This window comes from Mus caroli, unplaced genomic scaffold (genome assembly GCF_978045245.1).
Source record: "Mus caroli unplaced genomic scaffold, Mus_caroli_1 scaffold_13, whole genome shotgun sequence".
NCBI classification, from domain to species: Eukaryota; Metazoa; Chordata; class Mammalia; order Rodentia; family Muridae; genus Mus; species Mus caroli.
This window is the reverse complement of record NW_028227268.1, coordinates 102,991,458-103,009,910: the sequence shown is the minus strand read 5'-3', so window position 1 is coordinate 103,009,910 and position 18,453 is coordinate 102,991,458. Positions and strand designations below refer to the sequence as shown.

The 18,453-nt window shown below is 43.3% G+C and overlaps 1 protein-coding gene across 2 annotated transcripts in view; it reads left to right on the top strand.

Annotated features, from left to right (window-relative positions):
- Positions 1-18,453, top strand: part of Sertad2 (SERTA domain containing 2) — a 106,848-nt gene that overhangs the window by 41,505 nt on the left and 46,890 nt on the right. Inside the window, exon 2 of one of the 2 annotated variants that reach the window (XM_085829092.1) lies at positions 10,298-10,403. The exons of the other annotated variant lie outside the window; for it this stretch is intronic. Coding sequence (XP_085685218.1) covers positions 10,390-10,403 — 14 coding nt within the window. The 5' untranslated portion in view covers positions 10,298-10,389. The remainder of the gene's footprint in view (positions 1-10,297; positions 10,404-18,453) is intronic. 2 annotated transcript variants of the gene reach the window in all.

Below are 18,453 nucleotides of genomic sequence, written 5' to 3'. Positions count from 1 at the left end.
AAGGAGTAGCCTTTGTGCATGCAGTGTAGCATATTCATAGACAGTTAAATTTAAAAAACAAACAATCAAAACCCCCCACAAAGCCAGCCAAGCAGCCGGGTTGTGTCTCCAAGGTGGATTAGGGTGTTTGTGTGTGTTTACTTGTTTAGTTGTAGGTACCAGTATCCAGAACTAGGCTTTGGTTGGTAATAAGTTAGAGCTTTGCTCTGAGTTGTGGCCCCAGATCTCAGTTTCTTCTGATAGCTGCAGCTGTGGGGATAGCTGTGGTCGGCTTATCTGGGGGGAAAAGGCTGACTGACCAGAGGTAGGCTGTGGTGGGCTGGCCAGGGTTTTCCCAGGATCTGAGGTTCCTTGCGGTGTGGTACTGTGAAGATGATTTCTGTGTGTGTATGTCACACAAAGTGGCCCTGAGGGCCTAGTCCCTAGCCATGCAGTGTCTCTGCCTTCTGAACTGCAGGAACCCCCTGGAGTTTAACCCATTCCCACCCAACCAGCAAGGTTTGATTGGCACTTTCTCTCACCTACTGGTCTTATCATTTTGGCACTTTACAATTGAATGATTTATACAAAGACTTTATCCCTTGGGCCAAGATATATTTGTTGTCTAAGTGCAGAGTTTAACAGTGAGTAATTTTTATGACAGACCACATTTGGCATGCCTAGTTATTCAGGGAGTTAAAAAAAAAAAACAAAAAACCAAAAACCAAAACAAAACAAAAAACATGGAGGGACTTTTTAGTCATCCACTCTCTGTTCTTAGTCATCTCTTCCTTTTATGGTACTTATTAGCAAGTATCTCTCACCCTTCTAGAATATTCAATAGTGTAACCTCATTGTCCATACAGGATCATTACAGGATACTCAGAGTCCACTTGTGAAAACATAATCCCAACATTGGTGTATTCTCTGGACCTCTTTCATTCACTAAAAGAGTTTTTCTCTTATGTACCTGCCTTTCAGAGCAGCATCATGTTTTCTGTCTTATACTACTTCCTTGTCACTGGTCACATTCAGAATTAGTAACAAGAGAACTGAAAGTCCGTGTGAATGGAAGTTTTGTTTTAGTGCATAGGAAAAGAGACTTTCCCCCATTCTAGGCAATGGGAAGTATTGTATACGTTTAGCCACTTGACTCTAGTGGCCTGGGCAGATTGAGTGTTGCACAGCTGCACCGACCTTCCTGAGTACCAGGCAGACTCGGTGTTCACCGGCACCTGCCCCTTCCAGCTGTAACAGCTGCTCCAAGGTGCTCCAGAAGCATTTCTTTCTTGTCACCTTTTCTAACGATTTGATAAATAGCATTCTAACTTCTGACCAATAGGCCCATTTCTCTAAGCTATCTACCATTTTCATAAATGTTAAGACTGAGTGTTTGAAAGTTTGTACAGTTATCAGAAAGTTGCCTCGGCTTGAAAACAGCTGTACAGGTAAGGATTAATTGAAGTAGGAAACCAAGGATGTTGGTTGATGAGTCAGATAACTGATAGGTCCTCCTCCAGACCTCCAGCAAGGCAGTGTGTCGCAAAATAGTCTTGGGATGGTCTGGCAGGCAGTGACTCAGCATGGTCCTGCCCACTTCTCTCTCCCCTTGGCCCCTACCTTCTTTTCCTGAGTTCTCTCTCCTCCCTTCAGTCATCTAACTGGAATCCTACTTGAGCCTCCCTCCTTCCCCTCTTCCTCTCTTCATATCCAGTCTCCCGAGCCCTTGCGATGCAGGCAGGGAGGTCCTGGCTCCTTTAGTCCTCGGGTGTCTTACCCAGCCATCTGTGTACTAAATCTCCTGTGTGCATTCCGTTTTCTTCCTGTGCCATGGTATGGAGAAGTTTGGAACTTTCTCTCTGCAAGATAAAGCAGGCACACTCAAAGGGCTGCATCAGTACCAGCCCCCAAGCACATTCAGTGTTACACTTGCATCAGAGAAGTCTAAGTGCCCCACGGGGCCATTTCATTCCTTGTCTTGGTGATCAGTTCTCTGCCTCTCCCTGGTTTTGCACTGTGAAATTGACACAGTCTAAAGGTTATTTCTTCCTTGGCCTTACTAGGTACAACCATCTCGGTTTCCTTTTGTTTATGCCCTTAATAACCCTGCTATGTGAGCCAGTAAAACTCTTGCTCTGGACTTACACTCCCCAGGTTTGGATCCCAGCTCTGTGCTAGCTGAGTGACTGGTAATTGACTTCATAAACTTCAAAAGACTTGGTTTTAGGGGTAGAGATGGTTCAGCGGTTAAGAGCACTGACTGTTCTTCCAGTGGTCCTGAGTTCAATTCCCAGTAACCACATGGTGGCTCACAGCCATCTGTAATGGGGATCTGATGCCCTCCTCTGGGGTGCATGAAGACAGCACCAGTGTACTCACATACATGAAACAAGTAAATATTTTTAAAAAGACTCAGGTTTCATATTTGTAAAATGGACATGGTAATGTTCTCTGATTCCAGAGGATACCATTATGAAGATTAAGTAAGCGGTAAAGGTATTTAGTGCTCCATAAATGTTATCATATAATGACTTATTTGTTCTTAATCTCTTACTGAGTAAAAAACTCCTTGAGTCTTATCTTAAAATGTCATATTCATTCTTGTCTAGCATCTATGGTGGGGCTTGGTACTCTCTTAGTATTTTGGGAGGTGTTCTTAGAGGGCTTCCTATATGCCAGTGTTGTAGGGAGCACTCTAGAGGTCCTCCAGTATGTATGCCAGTGTTGTAGGGAGCACTCTAGAGGTTTTTCTGTATACCAGACACAGCACCAAGAACTTTATTAGTGGCACCACCCTCAGAGACCTTCACAGTGCTTCTATGATTGAAGGACCGTTTTATCCATCAATTGACAGGAGACTGAGGCATGGAGAAGGCACCTTCTCTCTGGTCACAGAGCCAGTAAAAGGAGGAACCATGTTTGATCTCAGGCACTTTACCACTATGCTACCAGGCTACCTTCTACTAAGTGCTTATCAACTATGTTAGAACAAATGAAATCCAGGGAAAGAGGCCTGTGAGAGAATGCAGACTTGTGGGACACAAGTCTGAAAAGATGTGGGTAAGAAGTAAAATGATAAAGCCAGGAGTGTGCACACCCTTTCACACCCTGGAGGCAGAGGCAGAGGCAGGTGGATCTCTGTGAGTTCACGGTCATACTGGTCTAAAAAGCAAAAGCAAGTTACAAGTCAGCTAAGGATACCTAGTGAAACACTGTTTTAGAACAACAGCAACAAAACAAAAACAAAGAACAAAATAAACAAAAATAAACAACAAAAACTCCTAAAAAGTCAAAAACACCCAAATCATCAAGAAATAGATTGACTAAGAAGAAACGCTGTAACTGTAACACCAGGTTATTCCTGGTCAAAAACCAGGGGTGTGGCTGGTCCTGTGCAGGTGTTTCTTTAATTGGAACACTGCTGAGTTAAGACCATAGACTCATATTAGGTTAGTGCCAAAATTAAAATTATATCTTAGGAATTAGAGAGATTAAAAATGCTTTCACAGAAGATCCAGGTTCAAGTCCCAGCACCCACATCAGGCAGCTACAACCACCTGTGAGCCCAGCTCCAGGACATCTGGCCACCTCAGGTATATGCACATACCCACACACAGACACATAAATAAAAATAAATGGTTAAAAATATTTAAAATTTTTATTATCACATGCATGTACTAATATATCAATGTATTTACATTCATGGAGGACACCTTTGTAGAGTCAATACTCTTTCTTCCCTTACATGGGCTCCAGGGATCAAGTCATCAGGTGTGGGTGGCAAGTGTCTTTACCTACTGAACCACTTTTTCACTTGCCCCAAAATATCTTACAATGAAAGGGTTTTGTTTTGTTTTGTGTTTGTTTGTTTGTTTTGTCTATAACTATAGAGTTAATAACTTAGATAACTAGAAAACTAGGCAGAAATATATGAAGGAACTGTTTTGTATGCCAGAGAGCAGGCAGTGTGGATCATAATGTCTGACAGAGGATGTCTGGAAATGGTCACTGGTTTTTGCACATCTGTAATGTACCTGCGATGAGGAAAGAGCTAGAGATGTAGACTGTGTAGAATTTAAGAACAGTTCTGGAAGATCAAATTAATGTGGTATTTGTGAGACCGAGAGGAAGGAAACATGCAGAAAAAGATCCCCACACATCTGCATAGGGTCCCTTAAGTTAGGAGAACACTGAGCTAGGCACATCTTCAGTTAACTTGCATGGCAGTGTGCTGCTGGGTCCACATCACCCTGAGTTTGACTGCATGCTGAGAGAAGGCACAGAACCTAGATACAGTCACCCTCAAGCCTAAGATGCATTACAGTGAAAGAATACAAAGCAAAAACTCAGCAAAGAGAAAAGGCCTGTAGAGAGAAGTCAGGAGCATAAGATTGTCAGAGTCCCCTCCCAGTGATGTCACCGAGGATACAGATACACTTAACTTCCTTAGTAAGGAGTTGTGACAACATGCATGTAAACGATGCTGTCTACTACTAAAGCCTTCCAGAGCCTTGGTGCAAGGGTTTTTATGAGATGCAATCCTGCTGTGTTAATTCTATTCCACACACTGGGCAAAGAACTAGGAGAATGTCCAGGGGACATTTGGCAATTTCTGGAAACATTCTATATTGTCCCAACTAGGAGTTGCTGCTGACATGTGGGACAGAAGCCAGGAATGCTGCAGAAACAGCTGCATCCCACAGAGTAGCCCCTGTGAGTGCTGTGGCCTCAGATGTCAGGAGAACCAAAGTTGAGAAGCCCTGATCTAGACTCTGAACAGATTTAAGAACAAGTCTGGAAAAGATGAAATTAATTTGCAGATGACCCCAAACTGCTAGTCAACTTAAAAAATTTTTGTTAGTGCTTTGATAATTTCATTTGTGTATGTAAGGTATTATAAAGTTACTCTCTCCTCCTAACCCCTCTGTTTCCCTCCCAGCCCTGCCAACCTCCTGTTGTCTGTATATATCCCTTTCCCAGATTTGTGACTTTTGGCTTTGTTTTAGAACCCATTGGTTTAACCAGGGCCATCAGCATAATCATTGGATTAGGACTACTTGTTAGAGATCTGTATGGCTCCCTTTGGGTACAACAACTAAAGGCAGTGACTCTCTGTTTCCTGAATCTACTGGTTAGAAAGTTTAACAGTGAGGAATAGGGCCGGGAGTTACTCCTTCTTTTTTTTGTTTGTTTGTTTGTTTGTTTTTGTTTTTTGAGACAGAGTTTCTCTGTATAGCCCTGGCTGTCCTGGAACTCACTTTGTAGACCAGGCTGGGCTCCAACTCAGAAATCCGCCTGCCTCTGCCTCCCAAGTACTGGGATTAAAGGCGTGCGCCACCACACCCGGCTCCTTCATTCTTTTTATTTACTTGGCTGGTCAGGCTGACCTCAACATCGCAGAGATCCACCTGCCTTTGCCAGTGCTGGGATTAGAGGCCTGTGTCGCTCCTCCAGGTGCTCCTCCATTCTTAGCGGTCTGTTAATGGGCCCATTATTTTACAGACACATTGTATCTCTAGGCATTGAGCTTTTAAGGCAATGGATGTATTTCCAGAAGACAACATCTTACAGCCCCTGTCTACCTCTCAGCTCTCACAGTCTTTCTACCTTCAGTTTTCCTTGAGGTTTGGTGGGGATGTAACAAATGCTTTATTTTGGATCGGAAAGAGAGACTTCTGAATAAGATTGAGAATCATAATTGTCTATGGATACAAATACACACACATTCATGCTCTCACAAAGCTTGCTGAGTGGTGTGCGTGTATTTGTCTAAACAACAGAATTATGTCCTCCTTAGGCCTCTGACCTCCCCTGCCATGAGTGTTTGAAAAGGTTTCCAGAAGTAGATATGGATACCCTACTGTAGAGTGAGCCTCAAATCCTGATATTTTAAAGGAAGTCTATAGACACTTAATAACTTATCATTTATAATGTCAAATGTCCAATTAAAAGCCACTGGGTATGTGAAGAAGTAGGGGTTTAAGAAGACTAGAAATGAGTTAAGATTAACTAGCAGACCATTTATAAATATGATTACGGTTTTATTAAGATAAGACATGAACGTATTAAGTACTAAAATGAAAGATTCATTTATACCTGAATTTCTAGAGCTGAAAATACAACATCTGAAACGAAAGCATCACCACAGGAGCATCATGTGGGCATCTGGCAGGTGTCGCATGGACTTCACAGGCTATCACACAGGTGCTACATGAGCATCACATGGGTGTCGCATGGACTTCACAGGGCTATCACACAGGTGCTACATGAGCATCACATGGGTGTCGCATGGACTTCACAGGCTATCACACAGGTGCTACATGAGCATCACATGGGTGTCGCATGGACTTCACAGGCTATCACACAGGTGCTACATGAGCATCACATGGGTGTCGCATGGACTTCACAGGCTATCACACAGGTGCTACATGAGCATCACATGGGTGTCGCATGGACTTCACAGGCTATCACACAGGTGCTACATGAGCATCACATGGGTGTCGCATGGACTTCACAGGCTATCACACAGGTGCTACATGAGCATCACATGGGTGTCACAGTAGATGAGATTTGTAGAGCATCAGTGAACTTACCAGTGTGCATGAGGAAACATGACTAGAAGAAATGGACAGAGAATCTTAGTGAGAGGGAAGACCTTATTAGGTGACCCAGTACACATTGTAAGGGTAAAGGGCAGAAACAAGTGGAATAAAATAAGATTCAAAGTCCCCATTAGGTGAAAACTAGAACCTCTGTCAACCTAATGAAGAAAACACAAAACTCTATCATAACTACATTTGCTTTCAAAATAAAAAAAAGCATCATGTAAGACCCATATACTGGGGCTCGAGAGATGGTTTAGTGGTTAAGAGAGGCCCTGAGTTCAGTTCCCAGCAACCACATGGTGGCTCACAACCATCTGTAATGGGATCTAATGCCCTCTTCTGGTGTGTCTGAAGACAGCCACAGTGTACTCATATACATGAAATAAATAAATCTTTAGAGAAAAAGAAAAAAGACCCACATACTCCCGCAGCAGGAACCATGAAACAGGAAACCTTAGAATTACATGTTCAAGATGCTGAAGGAAAAAGAGTTAATGTGAAACTATGTCTCGGGTGCAAACCCTCAAAAATGAAGATAAAACAAGACTCTTTCAACACCAAAAGCTGAAGGAGCTCATTGCCAGCAGACCTGCATGTAAAGAGGCATGATGGAAGTTTTCACGTTGAAGAGAGAGCCCAGACGGAAACTTAGATGCATACAAATAACAGTAGCACTGGGCGTTATGGCCTCAGTTTAAAGTGAGTGGGCCTGGGGAGGTCATGCAGCCTTGGAGCATCTCCTGCTCTTACAGAGGCCCTGGGCTCAGATCTCAGCATCCATATCAAATGCTTTACAACCTCTGTAACTCCAGCCCTTTAGGGGGCCCAGCACCCTCTGCTGGCTTCTGGATACCCATATATACATCCATATTCTCTCTCTCCCTTTCCCTCTCCCTCTCCCTCTCCCTCTCCCTCTCCCTCTCCCTCTCCCTCTCCCTCTCCCTCTCCCTCTCCCTCTCCCTCTCCCTCTCCTTCCCTCCTCTCTCTTTCTCCATCTCTCACATACACACACAAAATACAAAAAAAGTCAAATTTAAAATTTTAAATGTATATTGTAAGCACTAATAAAAATAACATGCAAATGGAAAAATAAAATACTTCATCCAAAAGAGAAGAAAAAAATAAATGAAAGACAACTTTGATGTTGTTCCTTCCAAAAAAGAAGAAATAAAGAAAACAAATAGCAAGATCCTGATTTGAATCAACTCATACCACAAAGTTACATTAACTATGGCTGGCTCACAGGAGCCAGTATAGGAGGTGGGAAGCCAGGCTCAAGTATCTGTTTCCTATAAGCAGGGCCCAAACGAGTGCCGTCTACAGTTATGTTACCTATGCGCTTATCACATAAACAGGCTAAAAGTTACAAGAATAGAAAAAAATAAACTATACCTGTTAATCAGAAAGAAACATCGATGACTTTCGCTGTGTAGAAAAAGTAGATTCAGAATAAGAAATATTACCAGGTATAAAAAGGAGATCTTGTAATAACTATGGTTCTTTAAGAATATGTCCTCAAGCCTAACATCATGGTCACCAGAGAAGGTCCATCCAGTGCTTGATGGAAACAGATGCAGAGACCCACAGCCGTATGTTAGGTGGAACTTGGGGAATCCTGCGGAAGAAGGGAGGGAAGGATTGGAAAAGCCAGAGGCATCAAGAACACCACAAGAAAACTCACACAATCAAATAACCTGGGCCCATAGGGGCTCACAGAGACTAAAGCAACCATCAGAGAGCTTGCGTGGGTCTGACCAAGCCCTCTGCATATATGTTATGGTTGTGCAGCTTGGGTCTTCTTGTGGAACTCCTAACAGTGGGACTGGGGGTTGTTTGTGAGGCTTTCTGCTTGCTTTTGGGACCCTTTCCTCCCACTGGCTTGCCTTGTCCAGCCTTAATATGAGGGGTGGTGCCTAGTCTTATTGCAACTTGATATGCCATGTTTGATTAATATCCCTGGGTGGCTTGCCCTTTTCTGAAGAAGAAAAGGAGGAGGAGTGGATTGGGGTGGGGGTGGGGGGTGGAGATGCTGGGAGGAGAGGAGGAAAAGTGCACTTGGGATATAATATATGAGAGAATAGTGATGATGAGGGAGGAGGAGGAGGAGGAAGAGGAGAAGAAGAAAATAATGAAGACTATGTCCTCAGGTTACACTGTCTTTAAGAAGTAGACTTCTCTCCTTGAGTGTGTATTGGACTTTGTATCTGATGAGGAGCAGTTAAAGATCCTGGGACAGGGCCTGAGAGATGGGCCAGTGGCTAAGAGCACCTACAGCTGTGGCAGGGGAGTTCGCTTGCTGGCACCCATGTTGGGTGGCAGCTCTGGAGGGGTCCAGGGGGACCTGATGCCTCTGGCTACCTTGGGCACTAGCACACACTCATGCACAGATACACATAATTAAAAATGAGAAAAACAAATCTTTTAAGAAAGGTGCCATAACTTCCAATTTGGCTGTTCCCTTTGGAGCCATTCATACTTGTGGAAGTTCCGTGCTTCTTGGTTTTGGGTAATGAATTTTCACATTTCTCAGGTCATCCTTATTACGTGTCTCCCCTTCCCACCCCTGCCACCTCTACTTTGCTACATTAGTGTTGGATTTTTCTTCAAAGTACTAACCTTCTACGTGGGGGTGGGGGGAGCTTTTTTTTTTTTTTTTTTTGGTCAAGGCTTATTTGACTGATGGCATTGTTCAAATCAATTTTGTGAAATCTGTAAAAATTTCTAGTAAAATACCTTTCTTCATCCTGGGCCATAGATAGTGAGATTAACTCTAGCACAAATGTAGATCTAAGGAATTCATGTTATTGGAGTCCACGGAGACCGACCATCGACCTTGCAGCTAAATGATGTAGAACATGTGTTTGTTGTAGTTTAGTAATTCTATGGAGACAGACAAAGGTTTACTCTTACCGGGTCACATTGCCTAAGAGGAGGGTGGGGAAGCTCAGCCTGTGCTGGTGTTGGAATGTGGGGGTGAACATGGTAGGAATTGTCCCTTACATGACAAAGCTGTTCCTTTCCTAGAGACAGCTTGTGTCCCCTGTCTCTTCTGTGGCATTGCCAGTGACCTGCCTGCACCGTGGAGCTGATGGCACGTGCACTGTAAGCTGCACTTACGCTTTCTGCACTTAGCAGAATGATTGGAACATGGCTGGTATCGACAAACATTTGTCCACTGGATCAGCTAAACCACAACAGGGTCTCACAGCTTCCTCAGGGTAGTGGCAGGAAATTCCAAAGCAGGAGCCCAGAATAGGCCCTGGCAAAAGTTTCCACTGACGGGGGCCCTGATGGCCACCGTCTAAGCACGCCTGTTTCCCGTCCAGCACTTTGCACATGGCACAGAGGCTCCATGGGAGTCTGTGCTGAGAGGTTCTTCTTTCCATGGCCTGAGGAAGGTGCAGGGCTGAATGAAGGGCAGTTATTTGGAAAGAAACTCCACAAGTTAATGTTGGAAGGTACCAATTTTTTACTTCTGAAAAGGGTAGGCATTTCTGTAACACACATACACTCGAGTGTGCACACACACACACCCGTCCCCACTGCCCCCAATTTGGCTTCTTCCTATCACATCCTGTCTAAACACCAAGTGCAAAGATTTTTAACCCTGCCAATGTGAAAACCCGAGAGTTGGATGAGTCATGGATGAATTGTACAGTATACAAATTCTTTCTCAATGGAATTATTTACAAATGCTTCTCTCTCACACACAGACACACCGAGAGAGACAAAGAGAGAGAAGAGACAGAGAGAGAGAGAGAGCACACAAGCAAGCGAGCGAGCGAGCACTGGCCACTCTGTGTGTATGAGAGTTTGGAGGTAGGAATTGCAAGGAGACTGGCTGTTTTTGTTTATACTGCTCATGAATATTATAGCATTTTGTAAATCTCACAGATTTCATACTCTTCTTAATCAAAATACAGTAACATTGTTTGATTGAAAAGAGTATGAAATCTATATGATTGTATAATATAGACTATTACTTTGAAATGAAATCCTTGGCTCAAAAGATTATACAAACTGTAGGTATAAGCAAAGGTATTTTCCTCTTAAGATCATGGATACACTCTTAGTCATATCTACTTCACTTTCTCCCCTCACTCCCCTACACACTCCTCCCAACACGTCACCTTCTCACCTTCATGTCTGTTCTTGTTCTTTGGGGTGGGGTTGAGGGTGGGGCAGACCACGGAGTCCAGCTAACGCAGCCTGCTAGATAGTGGCTAATCTTGTTGGCGTGCTCTTCTGCGCGTCTTGTGCAGGCAACGGTGTTACGTTCCGAAGGCAACACTTTGAAGCATGCCTTCTTCCATCTCTAGCTCCTCTGTTCTCTCTGCCTCTGCTTTCAGGATGTTCCCATGCCTTACAGGGGTTGATACAGACGTTCTATTTAGAGCTGTCTCTAAATTTGACAGTCATTTATTCTCAGTACTTTGACCAGGTGTGAGTCTCTGCATTTCCTGCGGCTCACTACATACAGAAGCCACTCAAGGTTGAGGTGTTTAGCATATTAGATCACAAGTCTTACCTAGGAAAGCATAGTAATAGGTCCCCTCTCTGGGCTGTGACCTCTGGAGCCGTGGCTTTTGACCAGGTTTACAATACTGGGCACAAGTTCCTTCCTGTGGAACAGGCCTCAAATTCAGTCAGAAAGCAGTTAGTTACCCTCCTAGCCTTCAGGCCACTATTGTACCATCTTGCCCATCTTGCATTGTATTACAGCATTCAGAATTCATCACTGCATAAAAACAAAATGACTTTTCTATACCAGCAAATTGTACACAAAGCTATTATCCCACTCTAGATAATGTATTATTCTTCAGAGACAGGATCTCACTGCGTAGTTCAGGTGGGCCTTGAACTTCCAGCCTTTCTGCCTCAAACTCCTGAGCTATTTTTACACATAGACACATTACTTCTAAGTTTCCAATATTTATTTAAAAAAAATTTAAACTCATTAAATGAAATGTATATATACCTTTCTAAAGTAGTAATCTCTTATCACTGATACTTATTTTTGTAAAATATTTGTGTTAGTATCTTTTGCTACGTAACAAATTAAAACAATGACCACTGTTATCTCCGTTTCTGTGGGTCAAGAATTCAAGTCTGGGCTGGAGAGATGGCTCAGTGGTTAGGAGCACTGACTGTTTCTCCAGAGGTCCTGAGATTGGTTCCCAGAACCCACATGGTGGCTCACAGCCATCTGTAACGTTAGCTCCAGCGGATTCAACACCCTCTTTCAGTCTTAGGAGACACATACACAGCACACACACACACACAGATACATACATGTAAATAAAAATAATAAAAATAAGTGTTAAAAGAAGAATTTAGGTATGGCCTTCTTGGTTACTTCTGTTATACCTGTTTGAGTGTCAGACAAGGGACACAGTCTTGCTTAAAGGCTACATAATGACAGACGATTAGGCTTTGAATATAGCAGCAGCATTGGCACCAAGTCCTGAAGTGAGCGAGAGCCATTGTGGTGTGACAGTCACTTCAGAGAATATTAATGGATATCATATTTAAGCTTGAGATACTAAAGGAATGTCCCCTGAGGGACATTGCCACCTATTCTAAATTTCTAATGCATTTGCAGTTATAGGAAGGACAGTTATATCATTAGATGTAATTATGACCTGGTTGAATATTTATGTTTTTGTGATTGTATGTGGGATAGTTGTTTTGGTGTTATTATGACCCATTGTTTTCATTTGGAAATTAATCATGACAGGAGATACATGATTGTGTGTCAAGTTGACAAGGAGTAGACTTGTGATGGCTGTTTTGGGTTGTCAACTTAGCTACATTTGGAAGGAACTACAAAGAAGAGCACACCTGTGAGATTATTTTTGCTTCCTTTGAAGAGGGTGAATCAACTTCTAGCCTGGACCTTTGCAGCAGGTTAAAGACACACCTTTAACCTGGGCCACATCTTCTGCTGGAAGCCTATACAAGGACAGAGAGGAAGGAAGCTTTTACCTGGTGGCCACACCTCTAATCCTAGCCTTGGGAGGCAGAGGCAGGTAGATATTTGTAAGTTTGAGGGCAGAGTAAGCTCTAGTCCAGGACTACACAGAAAAACTCTGTCTTTAAAAAACAAAGAAAAACAACAAAACAACAACAACAACAAAGGAAGCTTTGCTCTTTGCCCACTTGCTCTCCCCTCACTAGCAAGTCCATTCCTTCACTGGTATTGGAGCCTATGTCTTCAGGATTCTAGCATTTACTGCGGACTAGCAGAGGCATCCAGCCTTGTGGACTGAACAACTTCTCAACTCTTGGAATTTCATTCATAACCAACCATTGTTGGATTAGCTGGACTGCAGCCCATATGTCGTTCCAATAAACCACACACACACACACACACACGCACATGCACACACACACGCACACATTTATATGGAACTCTAATATAGCCATGTAGATCTGGAGGGAGAATACTCCAAGGAGGAGTAATCTGTCCACATAAACTGGCAAGGGTCAGAAGAGTTGGTAGAATAAGAGTGAGCAAGGAGAGCAGTCTGTGCTGGGCTTCCAGGGATGGTGAGGGTGGAGAAGGTGTTGAGCCTTTTAGCCTTTACTGATTGAAGTGCGAGGTTATTGTTGGATTTGGAGTGGGAGGATGGCATGACCCAACCTACATTTTTAAATGCTGGGGGCTGGAGAGATGGCTCAGCATTTAAGAGCACTGACTTCTCTAGCAGACAACTTGGATTCAGTTCCCAGCACAACATGGTGATTCACATCTACCCCTAACTTCAGTTTCAAGGGATCAGCTACATCCCTCTTTTGACCTCCAAGGGCAGCAAGCATGTGTGTGTATGTGTGTTACACATACCTTCATGAAGGCAAAACACCCAAGTACATAACATCTAAAAAGTAAGATAAAAAGGATTGAGGGTCAGTGGTAGGAAGGAGGAAGAGGGTGTGACCTAGGCTGGAGAGATGGCTCTGCAGTTAAGACTGCAAACTGCTCTTGCAGGGGACCTGAGTTTGACTCATAGTAACCACGACGGGTGCTTTACAGCCACCTGTAATTCCAGCACCGGGGGATTTGAACTCTCTTCTGGCATCTGTGGGAATCTGTATTCACGTGCATACCTCCACACACATACAGAGTTAAAAGTAAAATGAATCTTAGGAGACAAAGGAAAGTACAATCTCTCGAAGCTATGTCAGTGCTCCAGCATAAGAGGTGACAGTGACTCAGAGAGGGCTGATGGTACTGCAATTGTGGTTAATCCATGTCTGTCCATGGTCAGGTTGTTGTTTGGTGTGTGTAGTTGTAGGCTGGAGCCTGGGCCTTGTATGTGCTAAATAAGCCTCTACCCCTCGTGTGCATCCCAGCCCTGGGATGCAAGGACAGTTGGATGGATACACGTGCATGTGAGTGGGTGGGATGGGAGAGATGAAGAGCAGGACTGGGTGAGGAAGATGATGGTAGCTCCAAGGCTTTTGGAGCTGGGGAATTGGACAAGTGCTGTCATGAGCTTGGAAGGAATAAGCAACAATCTAGCTCTCAGGGTAAATGGAGGAAGGATGTTGGATTCTAATGCCCACATTTCCAATTGGAGATTCGAATCTGGAGCTCAGGAAAGAATACAGGCTGAAGATACACACTGAAATGTTGCATTAAGATGTTGAAACTACATGAACAGAGTTTTGTAAAGAGACCCAAGGGTGGTGCCACTGGGATACTGTAGAGTTTTAGAGACCAGAGAAAGGCCAGAGGCCACTGGGAGAGAAGTGTGAACCAGCAGAAGGGAAGTAAATGAGGTGTATGCTGTCCTGGAAGCCATGTGAACCGAGTGTTCCTGAAGAAGGGAGTGGTGAACTGTGTAGACCAGCTCAGGTAGGTGAGCTCTGAGAACTGGCCACTAAGTTATCAAGAAAGGCGTCTCGAGGCCTCCACATAGCTCAGAGGGAGTCCTTTACTCATGACCACAACTTGTGGTCATTACAAGAACAAAATGAATGCTTCAAAAGATTTGTTTTTTAAAAGCCATTATTTGACCTGAGAAAGTTAAGCATCTATAACCCAACAGTTTCATTCCATATATTCCCCCCAAATGGAAAGATGGGGAGTTCACGCAGATGCGTGTGGATGTTCACGCAGATGCGTGTGGATGATGTTGGTAGCCACATTGCTCACAGTAATCAGAAGGTAAAAACGTATTTCCAGACGGTCGTTCAGAATTGAGTAGGTAAACAAAATGTGGGCTAGCTCTACAATGCAAAATCAGGTGGGGGAAAGAAATTTCTAGACGTGGTATTGTATACTCATAATCCTAGCTTTTGGAAGACAGAGGCAGGAGGATCACCGGGAGTTCCAGGTCAACCTGGGTTACAGAATGAAATCCTGTCTCAAAACACAAACAGAAAAAACATCTTAATGTCACAACATTTATGAATCTGGAAGACAGACCCCAAGTGAGAGAACCCATACATAAAAGGGCAAATGCTACATGTTGGCAGTGATGTGCCTAAAATAACCAAGCCCATGGCTGCACAAGCCCTTGGCGCCCGGCAGCAGAGTAAAGCAGGCCACCAGAGGCCAGGGCAAGAGAGGAGGGAGAATATCAGTCAGTCAGGCAGTACAGATTTTCTGTTTGAGCTCCTAAAACAGTTTCAGAAATGGATACTGTAACGTTAGTTGTACATTAGTGTATGAGAAGTTTCTGTTACTGACACAAAGCTTGAAATAGTACATGCAGTTATTACAGGGCCTTTGAAACTGTAGGGCTGGGCTGGGGTATAGCTCAGCAGTAAAGCATTTGGTTAGTATGCTTCAAGGACCTGGGTTCAGTCCCCAGTACGTATTTAAAAAGTGTAAGGAAATTGACAGCATTTCTTCCCATGTGTCTGCCTGTCTTAGAATTAAAGTCCACAAATAAGCAAAAAATCCCTTGTTCTATTATTTCTGACCCGGGTCTATTTTAGGCGTCACCTGTGACTGGAGAGCTTCCTGTAGACTCTTTGGTACAAGCTTCTTATGTCCTTTATAGTTGAAGCTGTAGTCATCAGAATTAAAGAAAGTAATGTCCCTGTATGCACAAGTCATATCATCAGAAGACCAGGAGAGAGCCAGTTATTATGAGATGAGCCAACTAAGTGTTAGAAGAGTTCATCTCTGTTTTTGACACAGTTGCGCTATATAGCACAGGCTGGTCTTGAACTTGAGAGATTCTTGCCTCTACTTCTTCAGTGGTCCATTATTATCATGTTCACAAGAATGTATCATTTAAACACTACATTTAAAACTTAATGTGTGTGTACACTAAGGAACACTATTCTCAAATAACAGTTCCTGAAAATTATGTCTTGAGAGCACATCAATAATTTTTTTGCTAAAACAGCATTTCTGCTAATGCCACAGAACTGATAGGAGAAGCCTCGGGGACTAGGAGGTTTTGTAGTGCAGCATATTTAACAACCGTGACAACTCTAGAATCGTAAGCAGCCTCGCCTCTTTGTCTGGGATCCGTTGGCAGCATTGTGTCTACTGGCATACCCTGCGACATTCTGCTGCAGCCAAAGCTGGGCCACTGCTGGTCGAGGAAATGTTTACAGAGTGTTGTCAGGTCTTGGTGGTATCTGTATTAAAAACACCATTCCACTATTCCTTTCAAAAGCCACCGTGCTAAAATATGTAATAAATTTAAAATAAAATAATAAAACATGAGTCTAAAATTACTTCTCAGTCTTGATGAAACAAAGACCGGTGTGTTGTTGTGGCCCGGGGAGCGAGCCCTCACTGCTTTGTATGGTTTCAGAGGTGAATTTCGATGGGGGGAAGATAGATGGATGCCAGATGCAGTTTGACATAGACTCGGGCAGCTGCTCCGAGGCCAGGTTTCATTAGCGGCTAAGTGCGCCAGCAGAAGCAGCAGTGTGGGGCCCCACATGCCAAGAGGACGAGCGAGCAAGAGCAGCGGAGCGATACAATATTCACTAAGTGATTTTAATCTCGGAGATTGAGTGTCGCCCAATCAGTTTCCAGGTTATAAAAACAGTGCATTAGAGGGCCTAAGTCTTTGTCCACTTGGGGAAGGAACTTTTCCTTTTTTTTCCTTTTTTTGTTTGTTAGTTTTAAAACAACCATCACAAAAAAAGTTCACCAAACCCATATGGGTAGTTTGCATTTAAAAACAAAAACAAACCACGCCAATCTCCCTAACACACACACCCTTCCTAAAAGAGGCATGTTACCACAGCCAGGAAGGTAGCCCTCAGTAAATGGGACCAATGACTGTTTTAAGTGAAAGTCTAAGATGAACTTACCAGGCCTCTCCCAGCCTTAACGTTGTCTCCTTCCCTATCCCATGGTCACATCTATTCTCCAAAAACAAACAATAGAACAGAAGTCTCTGTACAAAGAGAGAGAAAGCTTATGTGCTTTTTGAGACCATGTGATCTGCATCATTAGTGTTGAAAAACATGTACCCAGCTAAAATTGTGAATTTTAAAAAGTTGTAGTAAAGAACTGTTGCTCTAACTACTTGGGGGGTCATAAGCAATTATGACACAACTCCGACAGCAGGCTTGACTGCTGTGTATATGTTTTGTTGTCTGGAGAAGGGAGCCTTTATTTAGTGTATTTTTAAAACTTGTTAAACTGCCTTTGCTGTTCTGAGAAGTGACCTCACGTGTCAGTGATGCAGCCATTTTGTGTAGGGTAATTTTGTTCATTGAAAGTAATGCAGAATTTCTAATTGGTGAGACACGTACATATTTGAGAACTGACCTTGTAGCAGCCCCAGCTTTTCTTTTAGTCTTAGGAATGCCTTATGCATCATGGCTCTGAGACATTACAGAGTATTTTTCTACAGATCTGTGTGTGCTCAACTCTTTTAATAGCAAGATTTATTCTTGGAGAAGAATGGCTTCTACTGTACTTCAGGGTTTTTTTTTTTTTTTAGTATTTTAACTTAGTAATAATTATTTTTTTTAAGTCTAAAATATGGTTAAAGATTTGAGAATGAACTCTGAGTTAGAAAGCCTATGTGTTTAAGAATAAACTATGTTTCTGAATGACTGTGGGTGCCCTCCTCAGTTGGATGCATTCTGGGTCTGATTGTGTTAATCTCTGGAGTTTTTCCCAGAGCAAAGCTCTCATTTATGGGTTTATATCTGAATTAAAAGAAATAATACCACCTTTAATCCCAGCACTTGGGAGGCAGAGGCAGGAGGATTTCTGAGTTTGAGGCCAGCCTGGTCTACAGAGTGAGTTCCAGGACAGCCAGGGCTATACAGAGAAACCCTGTCTCAAAAAACCAAAAAAAAAAAAAAAAAAAAAAAAGGAATGATATTAGAAATGGAGATGTGGCCCAGCAGTCAAGTGCCATGTACACTTTTCCAGAGGACCCAGGTTAGATTCCCAACACCCACATGGCAATTCACAGTCATCTATAACCCCAATTCCAGGGGATCTGCTGCCTTCTTCTGACCTCTGAGGGAACCAGTCACACACATAGTGCAGACAAGCACGCAGGGAAAATACTCACATACGTGAAAATAAATAAAATGAAGGGAATAATATCTTAGGTGATATGGTTTAATTGTATCTGATCTTTATAGTGATCAGCGCCTCCTCGATTTTCTTCCTCTAAGCTCCCCTCCCTTCCTCTGGGAGTCTAGCACTGTCTTGCCTCATTAGATGACCCTAACCACTGATACCTTTTTTGTTGTCCTGTATGTGCCTGTGTGTGCTATTCAACAAGGCTTTCTGTGTAGACTTGCTGGATAGAGGGGATTGCTCTCACGGAAGTGTTGGCTGCACACGTCACTGTGGCCACTCTGGGACCCGATGGCCTTTCTCCCTGAAGGCCTGGCCAGTCTGGCTCAGGGCTCGGGTGTTCATATT